Below are 26793 nucleotides of genomic sequence, written 5' to 3' on the forward strand. Positions count from 1 at the left end.
AAAAATCAACTCAAATATATGTAAAAATGATAGAGAAATCTCACAAATCTTAGAGGTATTGAGGCCGCACAATTGGTTTCATTAGAGATGGACCACTCTGAGAGAGATGGAGAGATTTCCAAGGGGTTACAAAGATGGGGAATTAATGTTGGGAGAAATTTTAAGCGTGGAGAATGGAAGATAAAAAAACAGTGTGCAGACTCACCGATTTGTGTAAATCCTCATGTTTATTTTCCAGAATGCCATGAAGAAATCAAACTGAAAAAAGTGTTGAGGAAGGGGTCTGTATGGATGATGAGTTATCATCTGGTGGTTGAGAATTATCATTGTTAAGATGTGCACATATATTGTCGCAGTGGAGAATTCACATTATTATGTTTTTAACCATGTTTTTGTAACTTTGTGTATGAAGTGAGGGTATTTTGAATGTTTCACCTTTTCATCGTTCTCATTTTATATATAGGTTAACTTTGTGTATGAAATGTCTGTATTTTATGGCATTTTGAATGTTTCACTTTTTATCCTTCTTGCTTTATATATAGGTTAACTTTGTGTATGAAGTGGCGGTATTTTGTGGAATTTTGAATGTTTCACATTTTTATCCTTCTCAATATATATATATATATATTGTTGGAAATTTGAGTAGTTTGAGTAGAAATTTTTTTGTCCCACATTGGCCATTCCCAAAAGATTTTATCACTTTATAAGGTTTTGTCCTTTAGAGAAAGTGATTGGAGTAATAGGCCTGGAGACTAAAATTGGGCTCACCCTTGGGGTTGGGCTTTGGGGTGTACTAATTAATTGGTAATTAATATATAATTAATTATCATTAATATATATTTAATATATATTTAATTGTTAAAAGATGGGCCTTGGGCCTTGGGGCTCTAATAATTAAATTATTTAATTAATTATTTTTCGGATTTACTTAATTATTATTAATTAAATTCGAATTTAATTAATTATTAATTTTTTATGAAAAGACTCATCCTTTCAGATGAAGTCTGAGAGTTCTTTCCGAACACAGAGCAAAGCACCCCTTTGAAGATATGTCTCCCAACAGTCACACCACATTCTCATACCTGTTGCAAACAGGCATCCATCTGCTATATATATATCCATCTGCATGACATTTAGAACATAGAAAATAATCAACTTCATCCTCTACATTCCTAAACCTTCTTACTGAGAGAACCACACTAAATTCGCCAGAAGTTAAATTTTTCCGATGCTAGAATTTTAACTTGATCGTTGAATCCTGGTGAAGCAGACGTCCGTAGAACTACAAGCACAGAGTAGGGACGAAATTTATGTTTCAAGGACATTGCGGTACGCAAGCCTCGATCTTCAAGTTGTCTGTTTTTATAATTCATATTCTAGTTTATATTCTGTTAATTCCTATTGCATTTATTATACATTAGCATATATAAATTATCACAGATTGTTGACATATATCCAACAATCTTGAAACAGAAATTATGGATCAACAATCTGTAAATGTGAATGGCGCTGTGCCAAAATACTCTGAAAAGCCTAGAAGTTCAAAGGATTGGACTTCAAGAGATGGCAACAGAAGATGTTGTTCTTCCTGACAACAATGAATCTCGCTCATGTTGTCAAGGAAGAAGCTCCGAAGTCTAATGAGAATCCAATGACGAAAGAGACTGTCATGGCAATTGAAGCTTGGAATCATTATGAGTTTTGTTGCCGAAACTATATCCTGAATAGTTTGGATGACAATCTCTACGACATTTATTCTCTGTGCAAGACAGCGAAGGAGTTGTGGGAATCCCTGGAGAAAAAGTATAAGATTGATGATGCCGGTTCAAAGAAATTTGTTATTGGTAAGTTTCTCAAATATACATTGGTGGATTCTAAATCTGTTGTTTCTCAGGTCGAAGAAATCCAGAAATTGATCTATGAACTGCACTCCGAGGAATGCGATATCAATAAGCATTTCCAAGTTGGGGCGATAATTGAAAAATTGCCAACTTCGTGGAATGACTTCAAAATTTATCTCAAGCACAAGCGTCGTGAGATGAATATGGAGGATTTGATCCTGAGGCTACGTGTGGAAGAAGACCACAGAAAGGCAGACCGTTCTAGAGGGTTTGCAGCCATTGAAGCCAATGCGAATTATGTTGAGGGAGGAAACTCCAAGGCTAAGCCGAAAAAGAATAAGGCTCCCGCTCCGAAAACCAAGCAGTTTGTGCAATCTGTCCTTACTCCTAAAGGCAAGAATCTGAAGAAGATTAAGGGCGCCTGCTATGTGTGTGGCAAATCTGGTCACAAGGCACAAGATTGTTATCATCGCAATGATGGAAATCATGGCCACAGAAACAACAACAACCATGCTAACATGGCAACCACCGATGAAGAATTGGTTGTTGTTGTGTCCGAGGTTAACATGGTCTCGAATGTGAGTGAATGGTTGATGGATACTGGTGCTACAAAGCACATATGCGCTGATAGAAATCTATTCACAGAATATCACCCTGCTGCCCTTGGAGAAAAGCTGTATATGGGCAATTCTGCCTCATCTGCTGTTAAGGGATATGGCAAGGTGGTACTTAAATTCACATTTGGGAAAAGTTTGACCTTGCTGAATGTGCTGCATGTTCCTGAAATGAGGACGAACATGGTTTCTGGACCAATTCTAATTGCTAAGGGCTTTAAACTTGTAATGGAATCCAACAAATTTGTACTTACCAAGGGTGGGATGTTTGTTGGAAAGGGTTATGTGGCTGATGGCCTCGTGAAACTCAATGTAATTGCCATTGATGATGCTAATAAAATAAATGCTTCTACTTATATTGTTGAGTCTTCTAATATTTGGCATGCTATATTAGGACATGTTAATTTTTGTTCCATGCATAGAATGGTTAAATTAGACTTATTACCTAAATTCAACATTGATTTTAATCATAAATGTGAAACATGTACTGAATCGAAATTTGCTAAGCAAACGAGAAAGTCAATTCTGGAAAGATCAAATGAATTACTTGGATTAATTCATAGTGATCTTTGTGACTTTAAATCCACACCAACTCGTGGAGGAAAGAATTATTATGTCACTTTTATTGATGATTGCAGTAAGTATTGCTATGTTTATTTCATTCATAGCAAGGACAAAGCTTTGAATATGTTTAAGACATATAAAGCCGAAGTTGAAAATCAACTTGAGAGGAAAATCAAAGCACTCAGATCTGATAGAGGAGGAGAGTATGAGTCTACTACTGCCTTCTCAGATTTTTATGCATAACATGGAATTATACATCAAACAACGGCTCCATACACACCACAACAAAATGGTGTTGCCGAAAGAAAAAATAGAACATTCAAAGATATGATTAATTCCATGTTAAATAGTTCTGGACTTCCACACAGTTTGTGGGGTGAAGCTTTACTTACTGCAAATACCATATTGAATAAGGTTCCTCTAAAAAAGATTGACGAGTCACCTTATGAACTATGGAAATGACATAAACCCATTTATAAAATCCCTAAAGTGTGGGGTTGCTTAGCAAAGGTGCAAGTTCTGTTATAAAAAAGAACGAAACCAGGACCTAAAACTATTGATTGCGTATTCATTGGATATGCAAATAATAGTGCTGCTTATAGGTTCCTTGTTGTGAAATCTTCGATTTCTGACATACATGTCAACACTATATTAGAATCAGCGGATGCAGAATTCTTTGAGGATATATTCCCTTACAAGGAAAAGGAATCTGGTTCTAATACAAAGAGGGTTCATGATCATAGTCATGATGAAGCCTCTTCTTCTGGTGTCCAAAGAAATGATGTGGAACCAAGAAGAGGAAAAATAATCAAAGTTTCTAAAAACTTTGGACTAGATTTCATTTCTTTCTTGTCCGAGAATGAACCTAGAACTTTTAAAGAAGCAATGTCTTCTTCTGAGGCTCCTTTATGGAAGGAAGCAATTAAAAGTGAAATGGAATCCATTATGAAAAATAACACATTGGAATTTGTTGATTTACCTCCCGGTAGTAAACCAATTGGTCATAAATGGATTTTCAAGAAGAAACTTAAGGCGGATAGAACCATTGACAAGTTCAAGGCACGTTTAGTAGCCAAAGGTTATCGCCAAAAAGAAGAGTTGGATTATTTTGACACCTATTCTCCAGTTTCTCGCATAACGTCAATTCGGACGTTAATAGCGATTGCGGCTATATACAACTTTGATATACATCAAATGGATGTAAAAGCAACATTTTTAAATAGAGAACTAGATGAAGAAATATACATGGAACAACCTGAAGGATAATTAATCTGCTCAAAAGTGTTTTCTTATTCAGTACAACTATAAATCAATGTATAGTGAAGCATGGAATTGACAAGATGGTATATACTTCATCTGCTCAAAAGTGTTGAAGCTATAAACGTTTACCCTTGTATTTTATGTTTTAGCTATGCAAACCTAATATAATTAGTTTCTGTCCAAAGATGATTATAGAATTATATGCTTTTGATGCATTAGAAAACATTTAGTTAAAGTTTTCTATTTCTGTCAGATGTTAGATGAACAAAACTGACCAAATGATTTTGTATAGTTTTTCAGTCACAAGAGTCACCTCCCTACAGATATATAGAATAAAGATGTTGAGCTCACAAATTTTATGTTTTAGATCTCATGACTAATGTTTTTCTAATGGGAGTATTTGAAAGGTATATGTTTCATTTTGTAGACATTGACAAAGTTTTTGTTTTTTACTCTCTTAATCAATGGGAGTAATAATAATTTATATAATTTTGTCTCTTTTAATCAGTGGGAGTAAGTGATTACCTTTTGTGTTAAAAATTTAAAGTGTTAGTGGCTGATACTTTAAGCGTAATTTTGTTTAAATTTTGTTCATAAGTTTTAATAAGAGGTCCTGATTTTGTAAACAGTATGTCGTCTTTTACTTGTTCTCTTATTATATTCTAAATTAACAGAAAAGTTGGATTTAGTTACCAACCTTGTTGAGTTCTTTTGTGAACTACTTTTGTACTGAAATATATTTCCATATTTTCAGTTCGACTATTGTGAGCTAATGTTTTGACTATTAGCTCTTGATATCATGACTTTGTTAGTAACATAGTGCTTTGAGTTAAGTGTGAATGTAATCATGGAGTGCAAGGAACTATCCCATGTGTGCCTTGTTTTCCTTGGTTTTGCATTTAGTCTCAAAGCGACAAGTTACCTGAAAGGTATGATTGCATACTTTAGTGGACTCAAGTGATCACCATATATATTTATCTCGTTGAGGTATTCTCATTGGCATTCAAGTGGGAGAATGTAAAACCATTTTGTGAATGGCAATGAATTATGCCGAGAATAATTGAGGGAATAGTTGACTTGGCAATCAAGTTAATAAAATCTCTAGGACTCTCGGTGCCTTAAGGAAATAAACATATTGGAATCCTAATTACATGCAATCAATTAAGGGCCCTTATTAAGTAAATACAAGGAATAAGAGTCATGATGGGACTATAATTGATGAGATATGATTTGGGTTGATATCCTTTCCGATAATAGGGAGGAATTGATTGAAACCCTAGCTATATAACCTAGGACTAGGAGCCGTCCCTGCTTCCATACCGATAGAAACTCACGAAAACTATAAGCCTATTTTGATAGTAGAGTTCATTGAGAGGTACTGGAAGTAGAAGACTACTTCTACTTTGTTCACAAGGATCAATGGCTTCACCTTCATAACCATGTCTTCCGAATTCTACAGATAAGTTCAATATAATTAGTCGATCTTTATTTCATATTGATTTGATTTATTCGTGATCTTAATATCTTGTTGTTGTGATTTCAGAATATGTCTTACAGATAGATGTCGGAAGTTTCTCAAATGATAAACTTCAAATGGAAGGACAATTCATGTTAGACTGGGAAGTTTCTCTTCTAAAAGGGAATGTACCATTTGACTCTCAAAGAAACATAATGCGTAAATAGAATCATTTATGCATATGCAGAACGTTGATATAAGTTGTACCAACATCGGTACAAGACGATATCAGTGCATGCCCAAGATCAGAACCATGGCAGCTGTCAAGTGAATCCTTACGTATTTAAGGAATACTAAAGGATAGATTCCTTAAGAATGAGGAAGAATTAGAGTAACGAATGGAAGTGTAAACGTATTAGATTATGAATCTAATATTGTATCTATCATTAGATATCTCTTCATTATGACAAAAGGTAATTGGATATCTCTTTATTATGACTAAAGAGATATTTGGGTGGAAACACTAAAAGTAATGACTCTAGTATGTTCCATCATGCATGCAAAATATATCGCCATATAGAAGCTTACAACAATGTTGTTTGGATGGGAAAATTCATTTATGAACTCTCCATTTGGTTCCAACCAGAAAATGTCACTAGTGTACCCACATTACGATACTAATTGGGAGATAGCTCAAGCCAGAGAATCAATGTATCATTAAGATCCGAACACAATTGAGAGACTAAACCACATGATTGAGAATCATGTATAATGGTGACGTCTTTAATCTCAAGGTTGCTTTTATGGATAACATATAGATATCCACTATCTAGGCCTACTACTTAGCTAATTTTGAAATGAATTCAGAAAAGGTATCATCACTGATGACAAGCTAATTGACTCTAGTGCAAGTGGGAGATTGTTGGAAATGTGCCTAAAGCCAATCTTATGATGATATTTTACAGACATTTCACATGTTAAACTACTCTAGTTTAATATAAGGGAAAAGATTAAAGTTTAAAGCCGTCTCTTATATGCTTGAATAATAAGTCTAAGGAATATGTAATTAAGAGAATGTGATCTAAAGAAGTTAGATTCAAGAGATCATTCTCTCACGTACACATATCCTAAACGTTCTTAACCATATGATTGTCAATTGGGCATTGACAGTTGGTTAAGATTAGCACGTGCTATGTCTTCTCTCAAGAAAAGTGACTGGTCTCGAGTCAATAGTGCGACTGACACCAAGATAAGTATGTAGGTGCTCAATAGAAAATGACACTGAACGCAATCAACAAAGAGTTCTTATACTCATGTCACATGAGAACTCAAGGTTAGGATAATGCAAAGTAGTCCTTTGACATGAGACATCATAGTTAGGTCCTTGATCTTTGACTATGTCAAAGGCACTCTATCAGAGGGTGTCCCCAACATAGTTGGGGTTAAGCTACTTAATTATACAAGCAAGTGAATGTTTAAACAAGGGATCTCTAACCTTCAAACCGTTGAAGGAAAATACTCTATGATATGATTAAGAATATCTGGCTAGAGTATGAATGAGATTTAAGAAGTTGTTCCAAATCACTTCAAGGTAGTCATACAAGTAAGAGGATCACATTGGATAGTAGGCATGAATAAACTATCAAACTAAACAATGTGGTCAAGAGTATTGTATTAGAGAAATACCGTATTGCATTTGTAGTCCCAAATTGAATAGGTTCTCCAACCTCTCTTGATTAGCTTGGATAGCCATAACATACTGATAGGTGTCACTCATGACTTGTGGAAGTCTTGAAGATGTGTAATCATTAAAGGGAGAATTGAAAGTAAATTTCAATTCACAATCAATTAGTAATAGTTCTATTCGCCCACTACCTCGCTAAAAGGAACCTAATAAATCGCACACCATGTAAGGTAATGATTGAATGATATAACGAAGATGAATAAGGACAATTAAATAGTTTAATTGTATATGGCAAAGATTAATTAAAAAGTTAATTAATCAAGAACGAAAGGTTCGTTTTAGGCCTTAAGTTAGTTTCAGGTTACGGCACTCAAAAGGGTTTTGGTCCACAAGGCACATAAGGTTTAAGTTGTGTGACAACTAAAATAAAATGGGCAATTAACTCACTAACAATAGGGAGGCGGGCCTTGCTTAGAGAGGGAACGGTTTTGGACTTATTACAAGTTTGCCACTCCATTGAAGGGAGGTATAAAAGTATCATTATATCTTTTTCTTCATTTAGGGTTTCTTTGAGGAAAGATGAGAGAACACAAGCTCTCTCTTTCTCTCTAGAGAGGCCGACCACCATGGGAGACATTGCTACGATTTTGTCTTCCATGGTCACTCATCTTCTTCCTTCACCATCCTTGGTGTCGAAACTTAGAGGTCTCTAACTTTGGAGACTTTTGGAGAATCCATTCACCTGTCATTCTCCAAGAAATCATGGAGCAATTAGCAAGAAATGAAGGCCCTATCTCTTGGGTGATTAGCCTTTCCTCATGCAAAGAGGATTCATCAAAGGTATAATATTTCTCAACTCACTTGTGATGCTAAATATATAAGCACACAAATTAAACCCTCTTTTTATCAATTGTAGCAAAGTATGTAAGTAGGGATCGTTCTAGGCCGAGGATTAGGAGGGATTGCTAAATCACTTGAAAATTGACTCAAAAACGTAAAAACAAAGTTTAAAACACTAAACTAGACTTAAAGAATGCAAAACTAAACTCTAAAACTAAACTAGATTTAAAGAATGCCAAGAATTTACTTAACACAATTGTGATCAACAACCTTTACTACTTGCAAATATAAGTTCATAACGATTAGGTGAAACTCTCTTATATCCTAGCATTAGATTTATGCATGAAAATTAAGCGTGCACTCTCAACCAACACACACAAATCAGTTTTAATTCATAAAGATAAGCAAATTGAATGCACAACTTATGAAACGCAATTGAAAATAATTAAATTATATAGCAAGCATAAACATGGTTTCGAATCCCCCCCCAGCCAAGGGGGGTTTAGTTCCTCATACGTACAAAGCAAAGATAAATAAATTTAGACATTGAAATCCAAAGAAAGAAAACACCTAGACACTCCAACTTGGACAACAGGTGCATCCACGAACTTTTCCTTCTTCCTTGCTGCGGCACAAAGTTTGGGGACAGGTTTTGGGGTTATGAATGGTGTAGAATGGATGGGGGATAGTATAGTGGTGTTTAGGATGGATGGGTGGTGCGGCAATGGGTGTTTAGGATCAGGAATTATGGAGAATGGTGATGAAAGCTGTGGCAGAGAGCAAGGATGAATTTCTGGCATGATTTATGTATATGGGAGGTGGTAGTTCGGCCAAGGGGTGAATAAGAGTATATATAGGCACATAAAACCCTAGGGAAATCAGATATGGACTTGCAAAATACAAATCCACAAAGAAAAAGGCTTAAACAATCAGAATCCTCAAGGGAAAAGGCCAAGAGGTGCGGCTGGATAGGGAATAAAGGATAAGGCTTCTAGAAAGCCTTGCAAGGCAAGGAAAATAGGTCTCTTTGCTGAAATTGGTGCAGCACCTATGGAAAAATATTCTAGAACCTTTCTTTGTATCCAAAAATGCTTAGGAAACCTTCAAAATCTCTGGAACTTAAGGCCATCTAGGTTTAGGAAAGATCAACCCAAAATAGGAAACTTTAGGCTTAACTTTCCTACTTCAAGTAGGAAACCTTGTTTGAGTAGGAATCCTCATTCTTCTAGGAATCCATCTTTGACTATGACTCCTCCGTTGATTAGGAATCCTTCTTCAATTAGGACTCCTTCATTGATTAGGAATCCTTCTTCAATTATGACTCCTTCGTTCTCGTCTATTCCTTTCGTTCCAAGCACATGATATCCATTCCAAACTCAATCTTGCTCCAAAAGGCTCCAAATTGCATCGTTTTGCATACTTTGCCTTAAAATCTGAAAACACATGAAACTAGCGTAAAAGACTACTTTAACTAAGAAAACACAACGTAAATGCACAAGAACAAGCTCACTAAGTCGCATAAATATGCTCCTATTACTGTGTTCTTGAGTTGAATCTTGGTTCACCACAACTATTAGGCTTTGAATTTCATGGTTTAAGTTTTGTTTTAAAGTGCATAGAAACATGCGTTTACCATTTAATCGTTAAATGCATGCATTATGTTGCTTAATGAACTTAGTTTTTCACAATATTTCCTTCAGAATAATTCTTGGTGTTCTCTGATTTTTTTTTTTTAATACATTCTTTGTAGTTTATAATGAATTTTTGGTATTTTAAATTTGTTTTCTTAAGTTGTAGAATGAAAACTATTTACTATTGTATCAAATACAACTTACTAAATTTTTATTTGATTGTACTTTGGAGAGAGTTGTTAATTGACATACAAGAGAAGGAAGAAAAGTAAGAGCCTCACTAACCTTCATGGCCACTTCAAAGTTTAAAGTACTATGTGATCAACTAATCATTCTAATTTTCTTTTCTAATATGTTGTTCTATTATTGCAATACTTAAAAACCTCTCACACATTCCAAACTCAAGCGAAATAAGAAATAAGTAAAAAATCTGCATAGATAAGTGAATCAAGGGTTTGTAAGTCACATGATTAAAGAAAGGTCTTTGCACCTGCAGAAGTAGGTGCATATAAAGACTAGTTAATTTTACTTTGGTAAATAAAAAAAATGCTAACATGGTCTAATGCACCAAAACACATTGATCAAAATTCTTAAGGCATGGATATTTGATAAAAAAATAATTATATATCTTATTTGTAAGATACTTATAAGATATATAACATATATTTTGGGCCTCGTCGTTTACTTGGCCATCCTCATTGTCGGCCCTATAGACTCCAAAACCGAATCAAACTGTTGAATTGGACTAGTTGGTTTGGTCCGTTGCAGTTTTTGATATTTTTTTTCTTACAATTAAAGATAAAGTTAGTAAGTTAAATTGTTTGTTGTTAGGGGGAGGGGCATCAATGGGGTCGAATCGCACTAGGATGTATATGCATGATTATTTTCTGTCACTGCGGTAAACGTCACTTGTAGTTTTAGTTGTTGCTCTTATACTTATAGTTTAATAAGATGATACGTCTAAATTACCCTATCCTATATAGCAATCTAACATCACACTATTATATTGAGATATATGTTACTGCCCTATATATTGGAACAGTGTAAGACTGTATTCAAATGATGTAAATATTAAGTTGACATGTGCGCATATTTATTTATATGATATCCATAACAATATCTATAATAATGTCCATATGTGTATCTATATATTGTTAATATTGTACACCCAGAGATTATGGGTGATTGTAAGTAACACAATTCATAACTAAAGTTACAAACCTTTACGAAAAAACTCATCGTCTGCACTTACAGTCTAAATACACACTACAATCTCACTTTATCATTGCCGATATGCGTTAGCCATGTCCTACTTCAGTGCTAACTTCTTTCTTCCTTTCTTGCCTTATCTTTTTAAGGGGAAGAAAAATTATATAAAATTATCCATTTAAGATGTGGGCAGGTTGGAAAATTTTACTAGAATATAGTTGTATGGTGTAACTAGTTTATAACTTTATATGTCAAAAAAGAGTATGTCTGCTTTTAGGTTATGGCACTGATTCTAATATATATTCGTTCATATTTGTGAGCTGATTCTAAAATAATATCCGCTTGAATTTTGCCTTGATTATCTATACAATTAAGAGAACCCTCATTGTCAAATTTTTTTCCCTTTTTTTTTCTATTTTGCCCTCACTTTTGATACACACTATTGACAAAAGGATGGCAAAATAGTAATTTTGTACCTTTTGATAAAATAACAATCATATCAATATTTTTCCTATTTTACCCTCTTTTTTTCATAAAATGACAATCATATACTTATTTTTTCAATTTTACTCTCACTTTTGATACACAATATTTACATAAGGAGGACAAAACAGTAATTATGTACTATTAAAAAAATATGCACTTATTAAGAGAAATTCATACACACAAAGTATGTGCTCTCTGCTAGTTAAGTATGACAATTGTTTGCGTTATTTATTTTTTCGTAGGAGCCTTTTATCAATGATTTATATTAGTCCTAACATCGTATTTCAGGATAAGTTTTTTGAAAAATTAGTCGAACCCAATCAAACTTTAGTTAATAAGTTTTCGAACCAAATGAAAAAAATTAATAAGTTTCATGCTCAAAATAGACAGGATATAAGGAAAATTAGTCAAACTTACATATCATTATTCACGAAAACTTTTAATTGTTCATACCCAAAGAGGATGCATGTTTCATCAAACCGTGTGTAATCAATGTTAATCATCAATTAGGTCCAAGATTCATAGGATTTGAACAATAGTTAAAACATAATCTTTGAATCTTAACTAAAACCAACAGGAATTTTATTTCATTTTCTTTTAAAAATACCAACGAAAATTTAGTCCCCTTGTACTGTACAATGTCACAATATTTGGCTTTAGACAAACTTTGAAATTCAACCGCATCCAGAATAGTTTATAAAATCTCTCTTCCAAAAAGTAAGCGTTTTACTTACTAAATAACTCTTTCAAGGACAACAGATGTGTCTATAAAATAGGTTAAAAATTATATTGAAACAAAAATAAATAAAAAAACCAGTTTCCAAAAATAAAAATAAAAAATACTAGGCATCGATAAAATCATGTAAAAAGATTATAATGGCCACCATTAAGAAAACCTAACCATAATCGAATTTGAATAGTTTTTTAATTTCAAAATTTGAATAGCATTCTAACTCTATCTCAATTCCTCTTTCTAATTCTATCTCAATAAATATCAGTACACGTGCAAACTCAATTTTACTATTTCAATATTTTCTTTCACTCGAGTTTCTCTCTTTTCAAATATTAAACTTTTTTCTCCATGAAAGAGAACGAGAAAGCTATGACGAAGAACAGGGACAAAGATATCAAGAACAACAACAATGAAAAAGAAAACAACAAGAAGAGAAAGAACAACAACAAAGATGTTGGCCCCGATTTCGAAGCAGAAGAAAACGATATGCTCGCTCTCTCGCTCAACTCTAATCGTCCTCAATCAAGACCTCGTCTAATGCCATCGGTAGATACACAGCTACCAGCATCGTTGCCACTGCCGGTGCCACCACAATCATCGCCGTCACTGTCAGTGCAGCCAACACCCTTGTTCATACAAACCCTAATGCCTCAAAAACATTCATCTCATCCTCTCCAACTCTCATCCTCACACCCACTTTACATGACTAAACTACAATCTTCCTCCTCCCCGTCCATGCCCTTGCCCAATCCCGGAGTTCCCACATCTCGTCATCTGCGTGCACGGCGGAACCCTACTCAAGGTCCGAGGGAGGGAAAGAGCGAGACTGTCCCGGCTCCATTTCCGTGGGCTACCACAAGGCGGGCCATGGTTCACAGTCTGGAATACTTGCATTCAAGGCAAATCGTTACCATCACTGGTGAAGTGCAGTGCAAGCGTTGTGAACGACAATATGAGATGGATTATAATCTGAAGGAAAAGTTTCTTGAGGTTGGGAGTTTTATTGCTGGTAACAAGAGCATGATGCGCGATAGGGCACCGAGTGTGTGGATGAACCCGGTTCTTCCTGCATGCAAGTTTTGCAAACAAGAGAACAGCGCGAAACCGATCATAGGGGACAAGAAGAAGGTGATTAACTGGCTGTTTTTGCTGCTGGGGCAGATGCTTGGTTGCTGCACGCTTGAGCAGTTGAAATATTTCTGTAAGCACACCAAAAATCATCGAACCGGTGCCAAGGATCGAGTTCTTTATCTTACCTATCTGGGTTTGTGTAAACAACTCGATCCCAATGGACCTTTTGATCGATAAATAATGAGAGAGGTAAGAGTCTACTGGGCGTGAGTGCTCTATCTTTGAATCTATCAGTTGCTTCCTTTGTTAGCCCGATTTAGTTGCAGAGGTTTGTATTAATTAGTTTCTGGTTACATATTTCTTTCTTTTATTTTGTGTTTTTTTAATTTCATTCAAGTTTGCTTTCTTGTTTTTTAATTTTCTGGACTGAATAAAAATTTCACTTCTCAGTATAGCTGTTGGATTGCCGGTTAGTTTTTTTAATTTCCATTTTCGCTATGCCGGTTAGTTTTTTAATTTCCATTTTCGCTAACTTCCAATACTTTGATGTACATAAGAAAATTTAGCGTCCAATTTTATTTCTCGAATTCCTGCATCTGGCTTTAGAACCTTGTGATGATTTAATTTAGTAATTTATTTTGGTACGAAAAAATTGTATTCTTTGTTGCAATAAACTTAGCTATGGTGGGTGACTTAATTATGAATAAATCAGATTAGGGTATGAAGATGGAGAGAGAAAGGAAACACAGGGAGCAGAAACAAAGATTCAGGGGTTTATTGGAAAAGAATTCAATTTGATTGTAAAATCGTATTCAATTATGTTTTTTACATGAGTTTTTCAAATGCAACTGTTATTCAGTTCAGATTTTTATCCCGTTATGATTTTAAATGAGTTTTTCAAATCGTATTCAATTCAGATTTTTAAGGATTCAATCCAAGTTTGGTCATATATGAATGGCTTTGAAAGTGTTTTTAGTGTTAGAGTGTATCCAAAACAGTGAATTTGTAAGATTCAATGAATTAGACGATTTTGGTGTATTCTAGTCATATGCATCTATCCACTTATATGTGAATATTTAAAATACATAAATTTTGTGGGAGTTTATAATTACAGCCTTAGATTCCTAATTGAATACAACCCCCTAAATGAGGATATACTTCAACACACACACACACACACACATATATATATATATAACCACCGGAACAAGAGATTCCAGTGACTCGTGCACTCGACCTAACTTATGGGACTAAGATCCGCTTATGGGAGGAAGGGATAGCTGGTGTGCATACACTCTAAAAGATTAGAGAAGGAAACGAACTTGGAACTTTGGTACGTGTAAAGAAGGTGTTTCATTATTTCCTTTTAACTCGATCGGGCTTTTATGTTGCAACGTTGAGAAACTTGAGGTTTTAGGCTATACATATTCAGATTTTGCTGGCTACGTTGACGATAGAAAATTGACTTATGGGCACCATTTTTTCTTGGTTGGAGGTGCAATATATATCATGGAGTAATGCTAAAGGATACAATTGCCACCTCTATCACAAAAGCAGAATTTATACGATGTAATGAGGTCACAAACCAAGATCTGTGGTGAAAACAATCATAAGCAACATGATATATATATAGTAGTGAACTCAATAGTAAGACCTTCAAAAAGTTCCTGTGATGACAAGGCTGCAATGTTATTCAGTACGTAAGAATAACAAGAAGATTGCAGCCTCCAGATTAATGGACGTTAAGCATCTTTTTGTACCATCTGTAAGAGCTAGGTTCAGCGTGGAAGAGCGGAAAAATGAGTCATATTTACTAAAGAGAAATTTTATTTGAACCAAATATTTATTTTGCTACACCTAACTTGAAAATTAGATGTGCCTTGTCTAACCCAAAAACAATTGGGATAAAACACATTTTGTAAAAATACCTATATGCTAATCTTACTTGAAACCTAAACAAACCCTGATCGAGACCGTTCTGCAAGTCCTAATTGAGAACTTGCTTCCCGGATTGAAGAAGCCAACATGATCACTTGCTGACAATGGCATTTCAGTTTACTCTCTCTCTCACTACGAGAAAGTACGGCTTGCCCTACCAAATTTTGAGGGACAAAAGAGATTTCGTAGGGTAAACCATATTTTGTTGGGAAAAAATTGGCGCCAAAGAAAAAATTTGGCGCTAACTTAATGAGGTTTTTATGGGGCGGACAACTTGTTCGACGCGTAAATTGTAGTTAACCGACGGACCTTTTCGTCGTGTAATATTTTTTGGTCGTCTAGAAAAGTCTAGAGGTGATGTGTAAAAAAAAGGGGAATATATAGTTAGGAGACGAAGTATTTGAATTCTCGCGACGACTGCTTCTGTCGGTAAGATGTAGGTTACCTTTTAGCTCAGATTCTGCTGCCTTCTTCCCCCATTTCCCCCTCACCTTTTTTCGTTGATGTGCTTTCTGCAGCCCCCCGGCCGTCCTCCCTCCCCCGTTGTATCTCACTCCATCTCTTCCTCTTCGAAATATTTGAAGGTTAGTTTATTTTGAGTTTGTCATTATTTTTTCCTTCAAATGTGTTATTTATGATTAGTTTTTAGTAGGAAGCATGAATTTATTTAGTTGTGATAATTGTATTTGTTGAATTATGTAGGATGTGAAATTTGTAGGTGTTGTTTTTGAAATACATGTGGAGTAGGAAAACTTAATTTGTGCAGCATTAGTGTAGGAATTCGGGGTGTGGAACTTGTTATAACTTCATTCCATTTATACAAAGTTAATTATGTTGATTAAATTCGTATAATAAAATCGAAATATGCTTAGACCTGTTTGAGATTTTGTTGGACACACGTGCAGGCATAATATGTGGCTCCGTGATCTAACTTAATCTTGAATTGTCCATTTTGGATAGTTTGGGAGTGCACTAGTATGTATTTAGGGTTTGCGATGAACTTGGCTAAGTTTCGGCTGTAGAAAATTCGATTGTATCTTATTCTTCAAGTGCATAGTGGATATTTGTCTGTAATATCCACGTAGTGCGCTTGGGGAACCCTGGGGAGATGCTGCAGAATTTTTTACGATCAGAAATAGTCCGGTGATATGCAAACCGCAACACAGAAAGTACATTTTTGAATGGGATAGGATCTTAACCGGAGGCATAATCAATCTTCTGAACAACTTTGTAACCACTTCCAACCTTAAAATCATCCAAATAGAAAATTTGTTTCACCATCCTTGGGCGACAAAATATTGTTTGTCGCCTAAAATTTTATCACGCAAGTAGTTTTTTCTACAAGTGACAACCTACTCTTACCATCCTTTTTCCCCATCCAATTTGAAAACTCAACCATAATATATAAATAGTTTTGGTCACCACACTCATCACCCTATTTATCGAGTTTAAATTTTGAAATTTGTATAGCTATAGTGAAGCTCTCTTAGATGTGTAGCGAAATGTGAGATCAAAATTTGTTTTAATTTGAGGCTGAACAATTTGTATGTTTTTGATACGTGTTCGGATTTCTTGGAGCCATTGATATATTTGGAGACAATGAAGGAGCATCCTGCCACAAAACTTAACTATGACAAAAGCGCCATACAAGTGAAATATGCAGCAGATAAGTGGAAGGAGAGTGGCCAGATTGATGTTCTTATGGACGGCCACTTTGCCGGAAGTCCGCATCTCTGCTTCCAAAACTGTAGTACATCAATCAATGACGGAAAAGACAATGGAAATGTGAAATCCGATGAAAGTTTTGGCTTCAGAAAGCATGCCAACCTATTTACCAGAAATAGACAAGGAAAAGGGTACGAAAATATTATGTATCTACAAGTGTTAGATACGCGCTGTTTGAAACATGTTTAATTTGAATTTACTGCCTTTCGAGTAACATCATATGCAACACCCTCATAAAATTTAAAGACACAAAAAACCTGCAACACCCAACGTTTCATTCTCAATCTGGTCCGACCATTGGGTTTGGCAACTTCAATCCAATGTCGAGGTTTAGTTATTTGAGTCGATATCCATGCCATTTACGGATTTACTCATTCGAAAATCAACAACAGCCTTGTCAAAAGTGCTCCTCACGTGTTGGCACATCACCATGAGATCCTGACATGAATCTGTGAATACGGTTTTTGCTGCATCACCTGTAAAATTTCATCAAACACCAAATGTTTTATGCATTAGAAACTCCACTAATTCCTTAAAGAAACACCAAGCGACTGATTCCAAAACACTAATTCCATAAAGAAACATCAAGCGAGATCCTTCAATTTTTATGGAGTGATATGGGGAGGTAATTTTGTTTTGCATCATAATTACCTGGAAGAGACAACGGCTACAGTTTGATAAATTGGTTGGGGTCGAACCCATAACCAAACCTAGTTGGAAACCCTCTTTCTCAATCCCCCATCACCACCACCGTTAGACCCAAGGTTAGATGGTGATGCTTACCCACCAAAGCACTTATATTATGGGTCCAAACATATCAATCTTGAGATGGAAATAGGGCGATTCACATACACATTCAAGTAAGAACTCCATGAAAAATTAAAAGAGAGTCGACGACACTAAGATGACCAATCAAACACCTGTTTCTATAGGAACTAAAGTTGCTCCAGTTAATTATTTGGTTCAGACTCCACAACTTGGCTCCAATACACAGATATGATTAGGCATTTGGCAAAGTATCAAAGGCACAACAAATTGAGTATTTTGGAGGCTGCTTAAGTGAAAACATTGTTGTCACATTGCTAATGTAAGCAAAAACCAAATGCATGCAGCCATCAGTATGATATCTCTATCTTAAAGAAGAAAAAAAATAAACCAGAAATATGCGCAAGGTTGCAATTATGGGAAAAATTGGTTGATGGAGAAAAAAAAAAATCATTGTAATAGTCCATGACAAGGTCTGGATGTGTTACCTGTTGTCTGGATTCTAATATTAACTCGGTTATCCGATGGATGAGGAATGCTGTACCCACAAAATTTTGTCCTTGGACTGCAACAGAACATTACAGCTTGGTGAGCATATCGTCGTTACACCGTTTTTACCACCATTACTGCTTATTACTACATGATCCTTTTCAACTTAAATCTATCTTATGGCAAGATTTATACTAACTCGGAAGATTTGTTCCAATAAACTTTCAAAGCATTTTCCACTGTGCTCATTCTACTTAAAAAGTAGACCAATAAAGCAAATTCTATTTCAGAGGAAAAAAAATTGATAAGGATTCAGTACATTTGATGTTTAGACAAGTAAAATTAGAGCTAAAACATCAAAGAAGAAGATTAGTGATCCCAATAGAAATAGTCAGATGTTTATTAAAACAATTGGAAAGCACTTACTCCTGGTTCAAGGTGAACCTGACGGCATTTGCAAATGTGTGATCCTCGTCAACCAAAGAAAATGTGGATTGGCTGGGATCAGTCAACGACCCGTGTTCCATTTCTTACAAAATCCTGCTGCCAAACAGCAAAAATGAAAAAAGAAAGCAGAAGCCAGAACAACAAATTCAGATTAAACCATTTACCACTAATAACATTCTCAATGACAACCCGACGCATTCGACACTCTCCGACATCGTAGAGTTTTGCTTCCACATTTTTACCTCTAAAGAAATATCAAGCCCTCAAGGTGGAGGGTGCAAATTTCTTACTTTTGAAGCAATTCAATGCAAATGTCCGGAAAAAAAAAAATTAAAATTACCAACTTGGAACAATTAGGCAGAAAGTTTAGAAATTTATTAATTTATTTTAAAATTTCTGGGGTATAGAACTATTACGAACGCCACAAACGCAAAATTGAAATCAAAATCCCGAATGTATAACCCTAATAGTAGCAGAAAGCTAAATTGAAATTAAAAAAATCCTAATTCAAAACTAAAATCCGAAAACGAGTACAACTTACAGAGAGTTTAGGCGAAAAGCAGGGAACAAAGGATGCTGCTTGTGCGCTGTTCGTCTCTAGCTATGTCGACCGCAGGAAGAAGAAAGGGGCCGACGTGAGGGTTTAGGGTTTATAGAGTTTTTTTTGACGAATTTACCCTTGCTTTCTATTGGAAGATTACCAATTTACCCTTACTTCGGTGCTCTCACTTTTCTCTATATATCTTGTTTTTCCAAGCTTGATAAATCATCACCGATTCTGTAAATTGGGATTTAGGGTTCGTAGCTTCCTCCTCTAAGCTTCACTCACCTGCTCCTTCAGGTATCGTTAATCTGCCTGTTCTTCTTTCATATTTTGTTTTCATTTATTTGTTTTTTCTAATCGGTAATTCGGGGTTTAGTTAAGATTCAATTTTAGGTTTCTTCCGGAAGCGTGAATTTTGGAATCTTTTTTTATTTGTTCAAATTTTGGGTATCTTCCGGAAGTTTGAATTTAAATTTAAGTAACTTTAACGAAAAGTAAAGCTCGAGGCTCGAGGTACGGTTTATTTTAACGAAAAACTACGTTTTTATGTTAAAAAATCAATGATGAACTATTCACTTCGCTCTTTATTTTGTCCTTATCTTTAAATCTCAAAGTTATTTAAGTCTTTTTTTCATTAGTTTCCTTAAATTTAATTGTTTGTGGGTTTCTTTTTTGTTTAGATTTTAAGTTCTGACTATTACACCACTGGTTATAGCTCTGTGATATTTAGCAACAAATGGTTTTCTCGTTGAGTTGGTGTGCTGAGACTATAAGATTTTGCTTGTGTTGGTTTTCGAAGATCTGATAGTTGTTGTGTTGCGAATCTTGTTACTGTATTTATCTATAGGACTGAAAAATGTTATCGTTAATTATGTATTAGGTTATCCGCCTCTAATCTAGGCTTTGCCCTCAAGCAGACTAGAGAGTCATGGTGAGGACAAGGCCAAACATATTGGTGACGGGCACGCCAGGAACTGGGAAGACAACAACATCGTCCGCCTTAGCAGAGGCAACGCAGCTCCGCCACATCAATGTGGGTGATTTGGTGAAAGCGAAGAATCTTCATGACGGCTGGGATGATGAGCTAGACTGTTACGTCATCAATGAAGACCTGGTATGCGATGAGCTTGAGGATACAATGGAGGAAGGAGGGAACATAGTGGACTACCATGGTTGCGATTTCTTCCCCGAGAGATGGTTTGATCTTGTGGTTGTGCTTCAGACTGACAACACTGTCTTGTATGACCGTTTGACTCGAAGGTAGGTTTTTTTGTTCACTCTTTCTTTTCTGTTTTATCTCCTTCATGTTGACAACCGTGTGTTTACGAGTGTCCCGTTTTGTGGATTTTTGGATGTGACAGAGGGTATTCGAATTCGAAGCTCTCCAACAATATTGAATGTGAAATATTTCAAACTCTGCTCGAGGAGGCAAAGGAGAGCTACCCTCAGGATATCGTGATTCCTTTGAAGAGTGATAGTATTCAAGACATTTCGACAAATCTTACGACTTTGACGGACTGGGTCACGAGGTGGCAACCATCATCAACTTAGTTTCCCATATCACAGTTTTTCCTTGAAGCTGCATGCTGCGTCAAGATTTTGATATGTATTTTCCTTGTACTATCTTCCTTGTCAGTTTTACCATTATGTGATGTGAGATTCTCTGCATTTCCCGCTGTCCATTTTCACATTGTGTTGGGACTGCCCTTGTTCTATCAAACCATATCCTAACTTGGATTACCTTAGGGCCGCGATTGTTTGGCCGGAATCCATGATTACGTTGGGGCCGCGATTGTTTGGCCGGAACCCATGACTGGAGTGGGAGTTGGTTTCTCATTCTACAGCGCCGAAGTGTAATGTTTGTTTAAATATAACAGGAAATGGTGTCGGTTTCCCGTTCCAGTAAAGTGCGATTCGCCATTTGGAGTTTGCAGGTCTCAAAGCTGGAAAGTGAAAGTGAAAACTCAATGGGGCATTTTCCTAATGCATGGTTCAATTGAACTGCCGCGATGTTATCCGGAAGGACCAAAATTGCTCCATGAATACTGTGATCTTGCTGTAACTAGTTTGGATTAGGGTGTTCAATGTTTCAACTTGATCGAACAAAGAAACAGTTGAAGGCTATGTTTGTTTGGTGAGGGGATTTCAGAGTCACAAACCCATTGAGACAAGTTGGTAAGATATCACCAAATGGAGTCCGCTTTTGCTTACCATCTTATTAATTATCGTTCGATGATGTTTGACTCAAGTTATTTACAACACAAATGTCAAAAGTTAAACTCATATAATGTCATTAGAAAACATTTTTTAACTAAAATGGTCACTGAGATTGATATAATTCCTCACTTTGTTCTTTGATATTTAAAATCAGTAGAACTAGTTCTTGAGTTTGTCCATCGTCAATCATTTTGTTTATTTTATGAAAAATATTCTCTAAATACAGATAAAATGACCAAAATGCCCTAATTTTTGTTATATTATTTTGGTCCACTGTTTATTAAATTGAGGGTATTTTTGTTAGTATGGTTATTATTTAACATAGATTTTTTCATGAAATGATCAAAATAATTGCTGGTGGACAAACTTATGAACTATTTCTACCCATACATTTCAAATCACAGGAACTAAAGTGAGGAGTTATGACAATCTCAGAAACAATTTTGGCTAACAAGCCTTATAAATAATCTAATCATAAATGTTATGTAGGTAGTTAACAGAAGTGAGATTTCTTATATGTTGAGTACTCTTTTGAAATTTAAAAAAAAATTAAAGACTAATTTGAAATCACACCAAAATATTAAGGAATTTTGGATACTTAGTTCTTAGAAAGAAAAAAAAACATGTTTATACCTATATGGCCCAAAAAATTAAAATTCTTTTAAGTTCCTCATAAGAAAGTCGCATATTTTGCCAAATAGCTTGGGTTGTCCAATTTTAAAAACAGAGGCTTATTTTTAATCACCGTGAAATTCTATTTAATATCATTTTATTTTTTAAAATTTAAAATTTGTCATTTTTTTTCTTCATGAAATTCAAAATTTGTTATATGTTGCCGTATAAATAGGAGGTTACGTCCACCTTCTTCTTTTTATTGTTGATAATATCGTTTAATTGTTAAAAAATAGAAGTCAAATACACTGAAGTGAATTAGAAAATTGACGTATGAACTTCATATAAAAAATCAGAAATAAAGCAGATCTAAACAAATTTTGAGTTTCAAAAAATAATACGCGGCTTTTATTAAGGTTCGAGGGCAAGGGCAAAAGTAGGATTAAAAACGAGTTTTATGTTGGATAGCTAAAAATAAGTTGAAAACAAAATAATGAACAGTCTCCCTATAGCCCATCGAATCCAAGCCCTCTTCTTCATCTCTTCTGAATTTCTTTGTTTCTTCTTCTCAGTTGTAAATATTTCCGCTTCTTCGAATTTCTGAATCTTCAATAACAATCGGCAGCTCCCTCACCAGGTAATGTCATTTCTCTCAATTTCGTTGTTCAGGGTTTCGTATGTTTTGTTTTTTTGCTGAGATTGTATGATATTTTACTTTTCCCAGCTTTTTTGTTGAATCATATCCACTTTATTATTGTTTAATCCGTTGAAAGCTCTATGATTTTCTCGTATCTAATTTTTGTGAGTATTTGTGCACATTAGTATAATGGCAGTAGCAGTACAACTCATTGATGATCAAAGTCTCTGATCCCTTACTAGAATGTTTCTTGGATCCATTTGAAATGGAAAAATTGGGATTTTTCAAACAGAGAATTAAAAGTAAGCATATGGGGTGTTTCGATTTTTGTGTATTTCTCTTCCAAATACAAATGATAAAGAGGTCTTCTTTCGGATATAAATAATTGCACTTTCGCTTAAACACCAATTAATAATGTCTTCAGTTCTTAATCCCACCCCCTGAGATATCAAAATAGCATTTCGAATTTACTGGTAATTATTAACATTTGAGTTTAAATTATTCTTAGATCTCTATGGGACTTGCTTTGTATTTTTGTCGAAGAAGGGATTGAATTTGTATTTTTGTTTGGAGGAAATGGGGAAGCTCTGAGGTGAGGATGAATAAGGAAGTCAGGAGTATTGAGCTGTAGTGTATTTGCGCGGATTGTTGCGTTTATAAAATAGTTTTTTGACCCTTATATCCAGAGTTCGGAGACGAAATGCCTTGTTGCTGTGTATTTTCACAAACTTGTTGACATGTTGGTATGTCATATGTCAAAGTATAGGTACACGAGGATGATTCGTTGGTCTGTATGTAAAATAGTTGTGATTAGCTTAAACTTAGGCTTCTGATGTTCCTTTACTTTTTTAAAGGCGTTCTTTGTTACTCTATTGGTAGGACTCTGATTCGGTGATCTAATTACTCAATTCCTTGCTAATCTATTCATTGATCTGTATGCGCAATAGCCTGTATTCGTTTTATGTAGTTAATGGTGTACTAACCATGCTTGGTACATAGCTCAGAACATAAAATTGGTGATCTTATAACAGATTTGGTGGCATAAAAGAAAGCAGCTATTACTTTAGCCTTTTCCTTGTTAAGTCCTGCTTGGGTAAGGTTGTCTGAATATTGTGTCATGTTATACGTTTTGACGACAAGACTGTAAATGTAAGACACGTAACATGAAACATTATTGACTGTCCTTGGTTTTGCCGAATAATGTGTCATTCCTCACAAGTATGTGTGGAAACCCCCATAAAAGGAAGCATTGTTGACTATCCTCCTTTTATTGGGTTGCTTTTCTGTTTAATTTTATGAGATTTGTGAATGTTGATCGGTCTTTGTATGTTACCATCATATTGTAAAATGTTTTCCTTTTTGAATTTAGTTTCTGCATTTAATGGCTTTGTTATTTGAATGTATGTAATGTAAACCCAGGTTTGAAGTGACATAGGATTTTTTATTTAACACGAAATTCTTGTTCAAATTATATAGATAAAAAGAGATTAAATTAAAGTTTTTTTTTTCTCTTTCATTGTATTGTTGTTTCAGCATGAGTATAAAGCGATAAGTAACCAGTATTTCTATATTAGTTATCTTCATATATGCAAGTTATTAGCTTTCGTCAGTAGTTCATAGTTTCCTAACATTTGTACCTTATTCATTAGGAAGCACGAGCCTCAAAATGGACAGCATTGTAGATTCCCTAAATAGTGCATACCAAGAGTTCGTTGTTGCAGCAGTTAATGTGCTCGAATCCAAGGAAACTTCTGGTGGCCAGAAAACAGCAGCCACGGATGCTGCTCTTGAGAATTTTAAGCAGAAGTGGGAACTTTTCAGAGTCACTTGTGATCAAGCAGAGGAGTTTGTGGAGTCTGTGAAGCAAAGGATTGGCTCAGAGTGCCTGGTGGATGAGGCAACTGGCTTGGTGGCTGGGAAGTGTGGGCACAGCGCAACTGGTCTGCCACCCATTAGTGCGGTTCGGTTGGAACAGATGAGTAAAGCAGTTCGATGGCTTGTTATAGAACTTCAACATGGCTCTGGAACTGCTGCTGGTGCGGCACATTCTCATCCGTCAACTCCTTTTGATGGTAGATTCTCTGAAGATTCAGCTCAATAGGTATGAAAGTGATTTGATTTCTTACCCTGTATTGAGAGAAGATGATAGGATTCATTGGAGGCATTTTTCCGAGCACAATATTGACCATCCCTTCCAAATGATATTGAATGTAGCTTTTAGGGTTTGCTACTTCCTAATTTCCTTGTGTAATTAGGTTCTACCGCATTGGCTCCTTTAATAAACTTAGTACTTAAGTAAAGGTGGGGAAGACATAAGAATTTGTCGTTGAAATTTATGCGTATCTGATGTGCATACATTAGCTCACCTAAATCATCATGATATTTGGTCTCGTTTTTGTATGTAAACATGTAGCATGCAATGACTCTCTGAAGTAGGTGCCTCACTATTTATCGTATTGGCGGTTGCTGTAGATCTATTTCTATATCTACACATCCTGAAAATTGTTGTTTCTAAATGAATCTGTTGTATATTTGTGTTTCAAATTCTTTCATCAAAGACAAGTGTTGGGCGTACAATTTTGAATGGAAAGTCGATATTTTTTATATCTGGTATTTCTTAGTCAGTTCAAACCTCTTGTATGCTTAAATCTTTCTATCAATCCATTTTCTTTGTTATGTATACAATTGTAAATGATTGAGGATTTCAAAAACAACTAAAACTCGGTTTATCTTAAAATGTCTGTTCTTTTGTGCTCTGACGTTTTAGTTGAGTAATACTATATACTAGAAGGTTTGGTACTGTGTGTTTTGTTTTGTGACATTAGAGCAAAGGAGAACTGATATATTAAAGCTAGCAAGAGACTGTTATGTCTATGGGCATGGCCGTTAGCAATGCGAATATTGTAATATATTAAAGCAAGCTAAGGAAGGCAAGGTTCCGTGTCCATTGTTTGGATGATATGCAGTGTCATGAATTTGGCAGCGATATGAGGTTCCTTGTCCACGTTTTTCTGCCTTCTGCTATTCGGTTGATAAAGGCTTTCCTCAGAGTCATAGAGCTGCCATTTCTTGCCTAATGTATTGTTACACACCGACAGTGGGGTATTTGTTGTGGAGTTTTCTTTTTGTAACAGTTGGGCAAGAGCCGCGAACAGCAACTAATGGTTTATTTATAGCACATTTTCCCTTTTGTCCTTTGTTTTCTTTGTAATTTTTGTGGGTTTAGCTACATGGAGTTTCAGATCAACCAGATGCTGAAGTTGATGCATTCTGCATTGAGATTTGTTTCATGAGTGGGGGCTTTTGGGGTGTCAAACTTGAACTTTATTTTTAACGTTAGGAAGAGAAGTATCATTAGATCGAGAGTTGGATTAATAGTTTTTAAAGTCAAATTGCACCAATCACCAAATTTGAAGTATGGTGGGGAAGAAATGAAAAACCTAAGTTCTCGGATTATAGTGAAACTTATACATTTCAAATTTCTCTAAAATGGTAGGATTAGAAGGAATGAGTTTCTTTCCTAATCAATTATTTACCGGATTGAAGAAGAATACTCTAGTCACTAGCACACACTTTTCTACTTGTTCTTGCACTTATTATTTTTTTTTAACAACCTATATTATCTAAGAGAGAGGAGGTGGATTTAGTCTCATAATGTGCTAGTAATAATGTTGTTCAAATTCGTCTTTGGCGAGAATCAAACCAAAGACTTCTCACTCACAAGTAAAGAGGAATATCACTAAACCGTAGTACTAAATGATCACACCTTTCTAATATATTTTTACGCATGTAACTCCTTCCCACCACATGCATCACATGTGACATTTTCCTAGTCTCTTTAACCGAAGAACTATGCACTTTCATCTCCAATATACCTTGAAATTAAAAAATTATTTATTTCAATCCAATTCAACATACCAAACAAGGATGCAGGCGGTATTATAATAAGAACTCTTATGTTCTAGCAAAGCGCATGTAATTGTGCCACGTACCATATGAAAGATCATGGGGCCGTGTCTTATTGTTGTTT

General features: G+C 35.3%; 4 protein-coding genes across 8 annotated transcripts; 3 read left to right on the top strand and 1 right to left on the bottom strand.

Annotated features, from left to right (window-relative positions):
• Positions 1-12663: 12663 nt before the first annotated feature.
• On the top strand, positions 12664-13843 carry LOC103449851 (uncharacterized). Its single transcript, XM_008389172.3, has one exon. It carries the CDS (start codon positions 12667-12669, stop codon positions 13624-13626), a length of 960 nt encoding a protein of 319 aa, XP_008387394.2. The 5' UTR covers positions 12664-12666; the 3' UTR covers positions 13627-13843.
• A 3341-nt stretch (positions 13844-17184) lies between these two features.
• Positions 17185-19434, bottom strand: LOC103449837 (DNA-directed RNA polymerases I and III subunit RPAC2). Of its 3 annotated transcripts, none has more exons than XM_008389161.4 (4): positions 19295-19434; positions 18733-18849; positions 18306-18382; positions 17185-17528 (listed from the first exon to the last, which is right to left on the bottom strand). In XM_008389161.4, the coding sequence occupies exons 2-4, from the start codon at positions 18831-18833 to the stop codon at positions 17383-17385; spliced, it is 324 nt and encodes a 107-aa protein (XP_008387383.1). In that variant the 5' UTR covers positions 18834-18849; positions 19295-19434; the 3' UTR covers positions 17185-17382. The 3 variants fall into 3 exon arrangements, with proteins under 3 accessions (XP_008387383.1, XP_008387384.1, XP_070663329.1); XM_008389162.4 differs by having other exon boundaries at positions 18733-18846; positions 19295-19430; XM_070807228.1 differs by lacking the exon at positions 19295-19434 and adding an exon at positions 18996-19037 and having other exon boundaries at positions 18733-18846.
• Positions 19435-19457: 23 nt separating this feature from the next.
• Positions 19458-20965, top strand: LOC103449836 (adenylate kinase isoenzyme 6 homolog). Of its 2 annotated transcripts, none has more exons than XM_008389158.4 (3): positions 19458-19594; positions 20178-20557; positions 20659-20965. In XM_008389158.4, the coding sequence occupies exons 2-3, from the start codon at positions 20226-20228 to the stop codon at positions 20846-20848; spliced, it is 522 nt and encodes a 173-aa protein (XP_008387380.2). In that variant the 5' UTR covers positions 19458-19594; positions 20178-20225; the 3' UTR covers positions 20849-20965. The 2 variants fall into 2 exon arrangements, with proteins under 2 accessions (XP_008387380.2, XP_008387381.2); XM_008389159.4 differs by having other exon boundaries at positions 19470-19594; positions 20215-20557.
• Positions 20966-21272: 307 nt separating this feature from the next.
• Positions 21273-25095, top strand: LOC103449835 (mediator of RNA polymerase II transcription subunit 32). 2 transcript variants are annotated; one of them, XM_070807227.1, is made up of 3 exons: positions 21273-21472; positions 22699-22763; positions 24413-25095. In XM_070807227.1, the coding sequence occupies exon 3, from the start codon at positions 24430-24432 to the stop codon at positions 24862-24864; it is 435 nt and encodes a 144-aa protein (XP_070663328.1). In that variant the 5' UTR covers positions 21273-21472; positions 22699-22763; positions 24413-24429; the 3' UTR covers positions 24865-25095. The 2 variants fall into 2 exon arrangements, with proteins under 2 accessions (XP_070663328.1, XP_008387379.1); XM_008389157.4 differs by lacking the exon at positions 21273-21472 and having other exon boundaries at positions 22571-22763.
• The last annotated feature ends 1698 nt before the right edge of the window (positions 25096-26793 follow it).

Source organism: Malus domestica, chromosome 10, assembly GCF_042453785.1.
Source record: "Malus domestica chromosome 10, GDT2T_hap1".
Classification (NCBI taxonomy): Eukaryota; Viridiplantae; Streptophyta; class Magnoliopsida; order Rosales; family Rosaceae; genus Malus; species Malus domestica.

Excerpts from the sequence above, each read along its gene's own strand:
- LOC103449835 (XM_070807227.1), top strand. The coding sequence starts at position 24,430 with ATGGACAGCATTGTAGATTCCCTAAATAGTGCATACCAAGAGTTCGTT.
- LOC103449837 (XM_008389161.4), bottom strand. The coding sequence starts at position 18,833 with ATGGAACACGGGTCGTTGACTGATCCCAGCCAATCCACATTTTCTTTG. Across the intron at positions 18,383-18,732 it reads AGGTTCACCTTGAACCAGGA|TCCAAGGACAAAATTTTGTG; the intron begins GTAAGTGCTTTC and ends GTTCTGTTGCAG. Across the intron at positions 17,529-18,305 it reads TATTAGAATCCAGACAACAG|GTGATGCAGCAAAAACCGTA; the intron begins GTAACACATCCA and ends GAAATTTTACAG.
- LOC103449851 (XM_008389172.3), top strand. The coding sequence starts at position 12,667 with ATGAAAGAGAACGAGAAAGCTATGACGAAGAACAGGGACAAAGATATC.
- LOC103449836 (XM_008389158.4), top strand. The coding sequence starts at position 20,226 with ATGGTGAGGACAAGGCCAAACATATTGGTGACGGGCACGCCAGGAACT. Across the intron at positions 20,558-20,658 it reads TATGACCGTTTGACTCGAAG|AGGGTATTCGAATTCGAAGC; the intron begins GTAGGTTTTTTT and ends TGGATGTGACAG.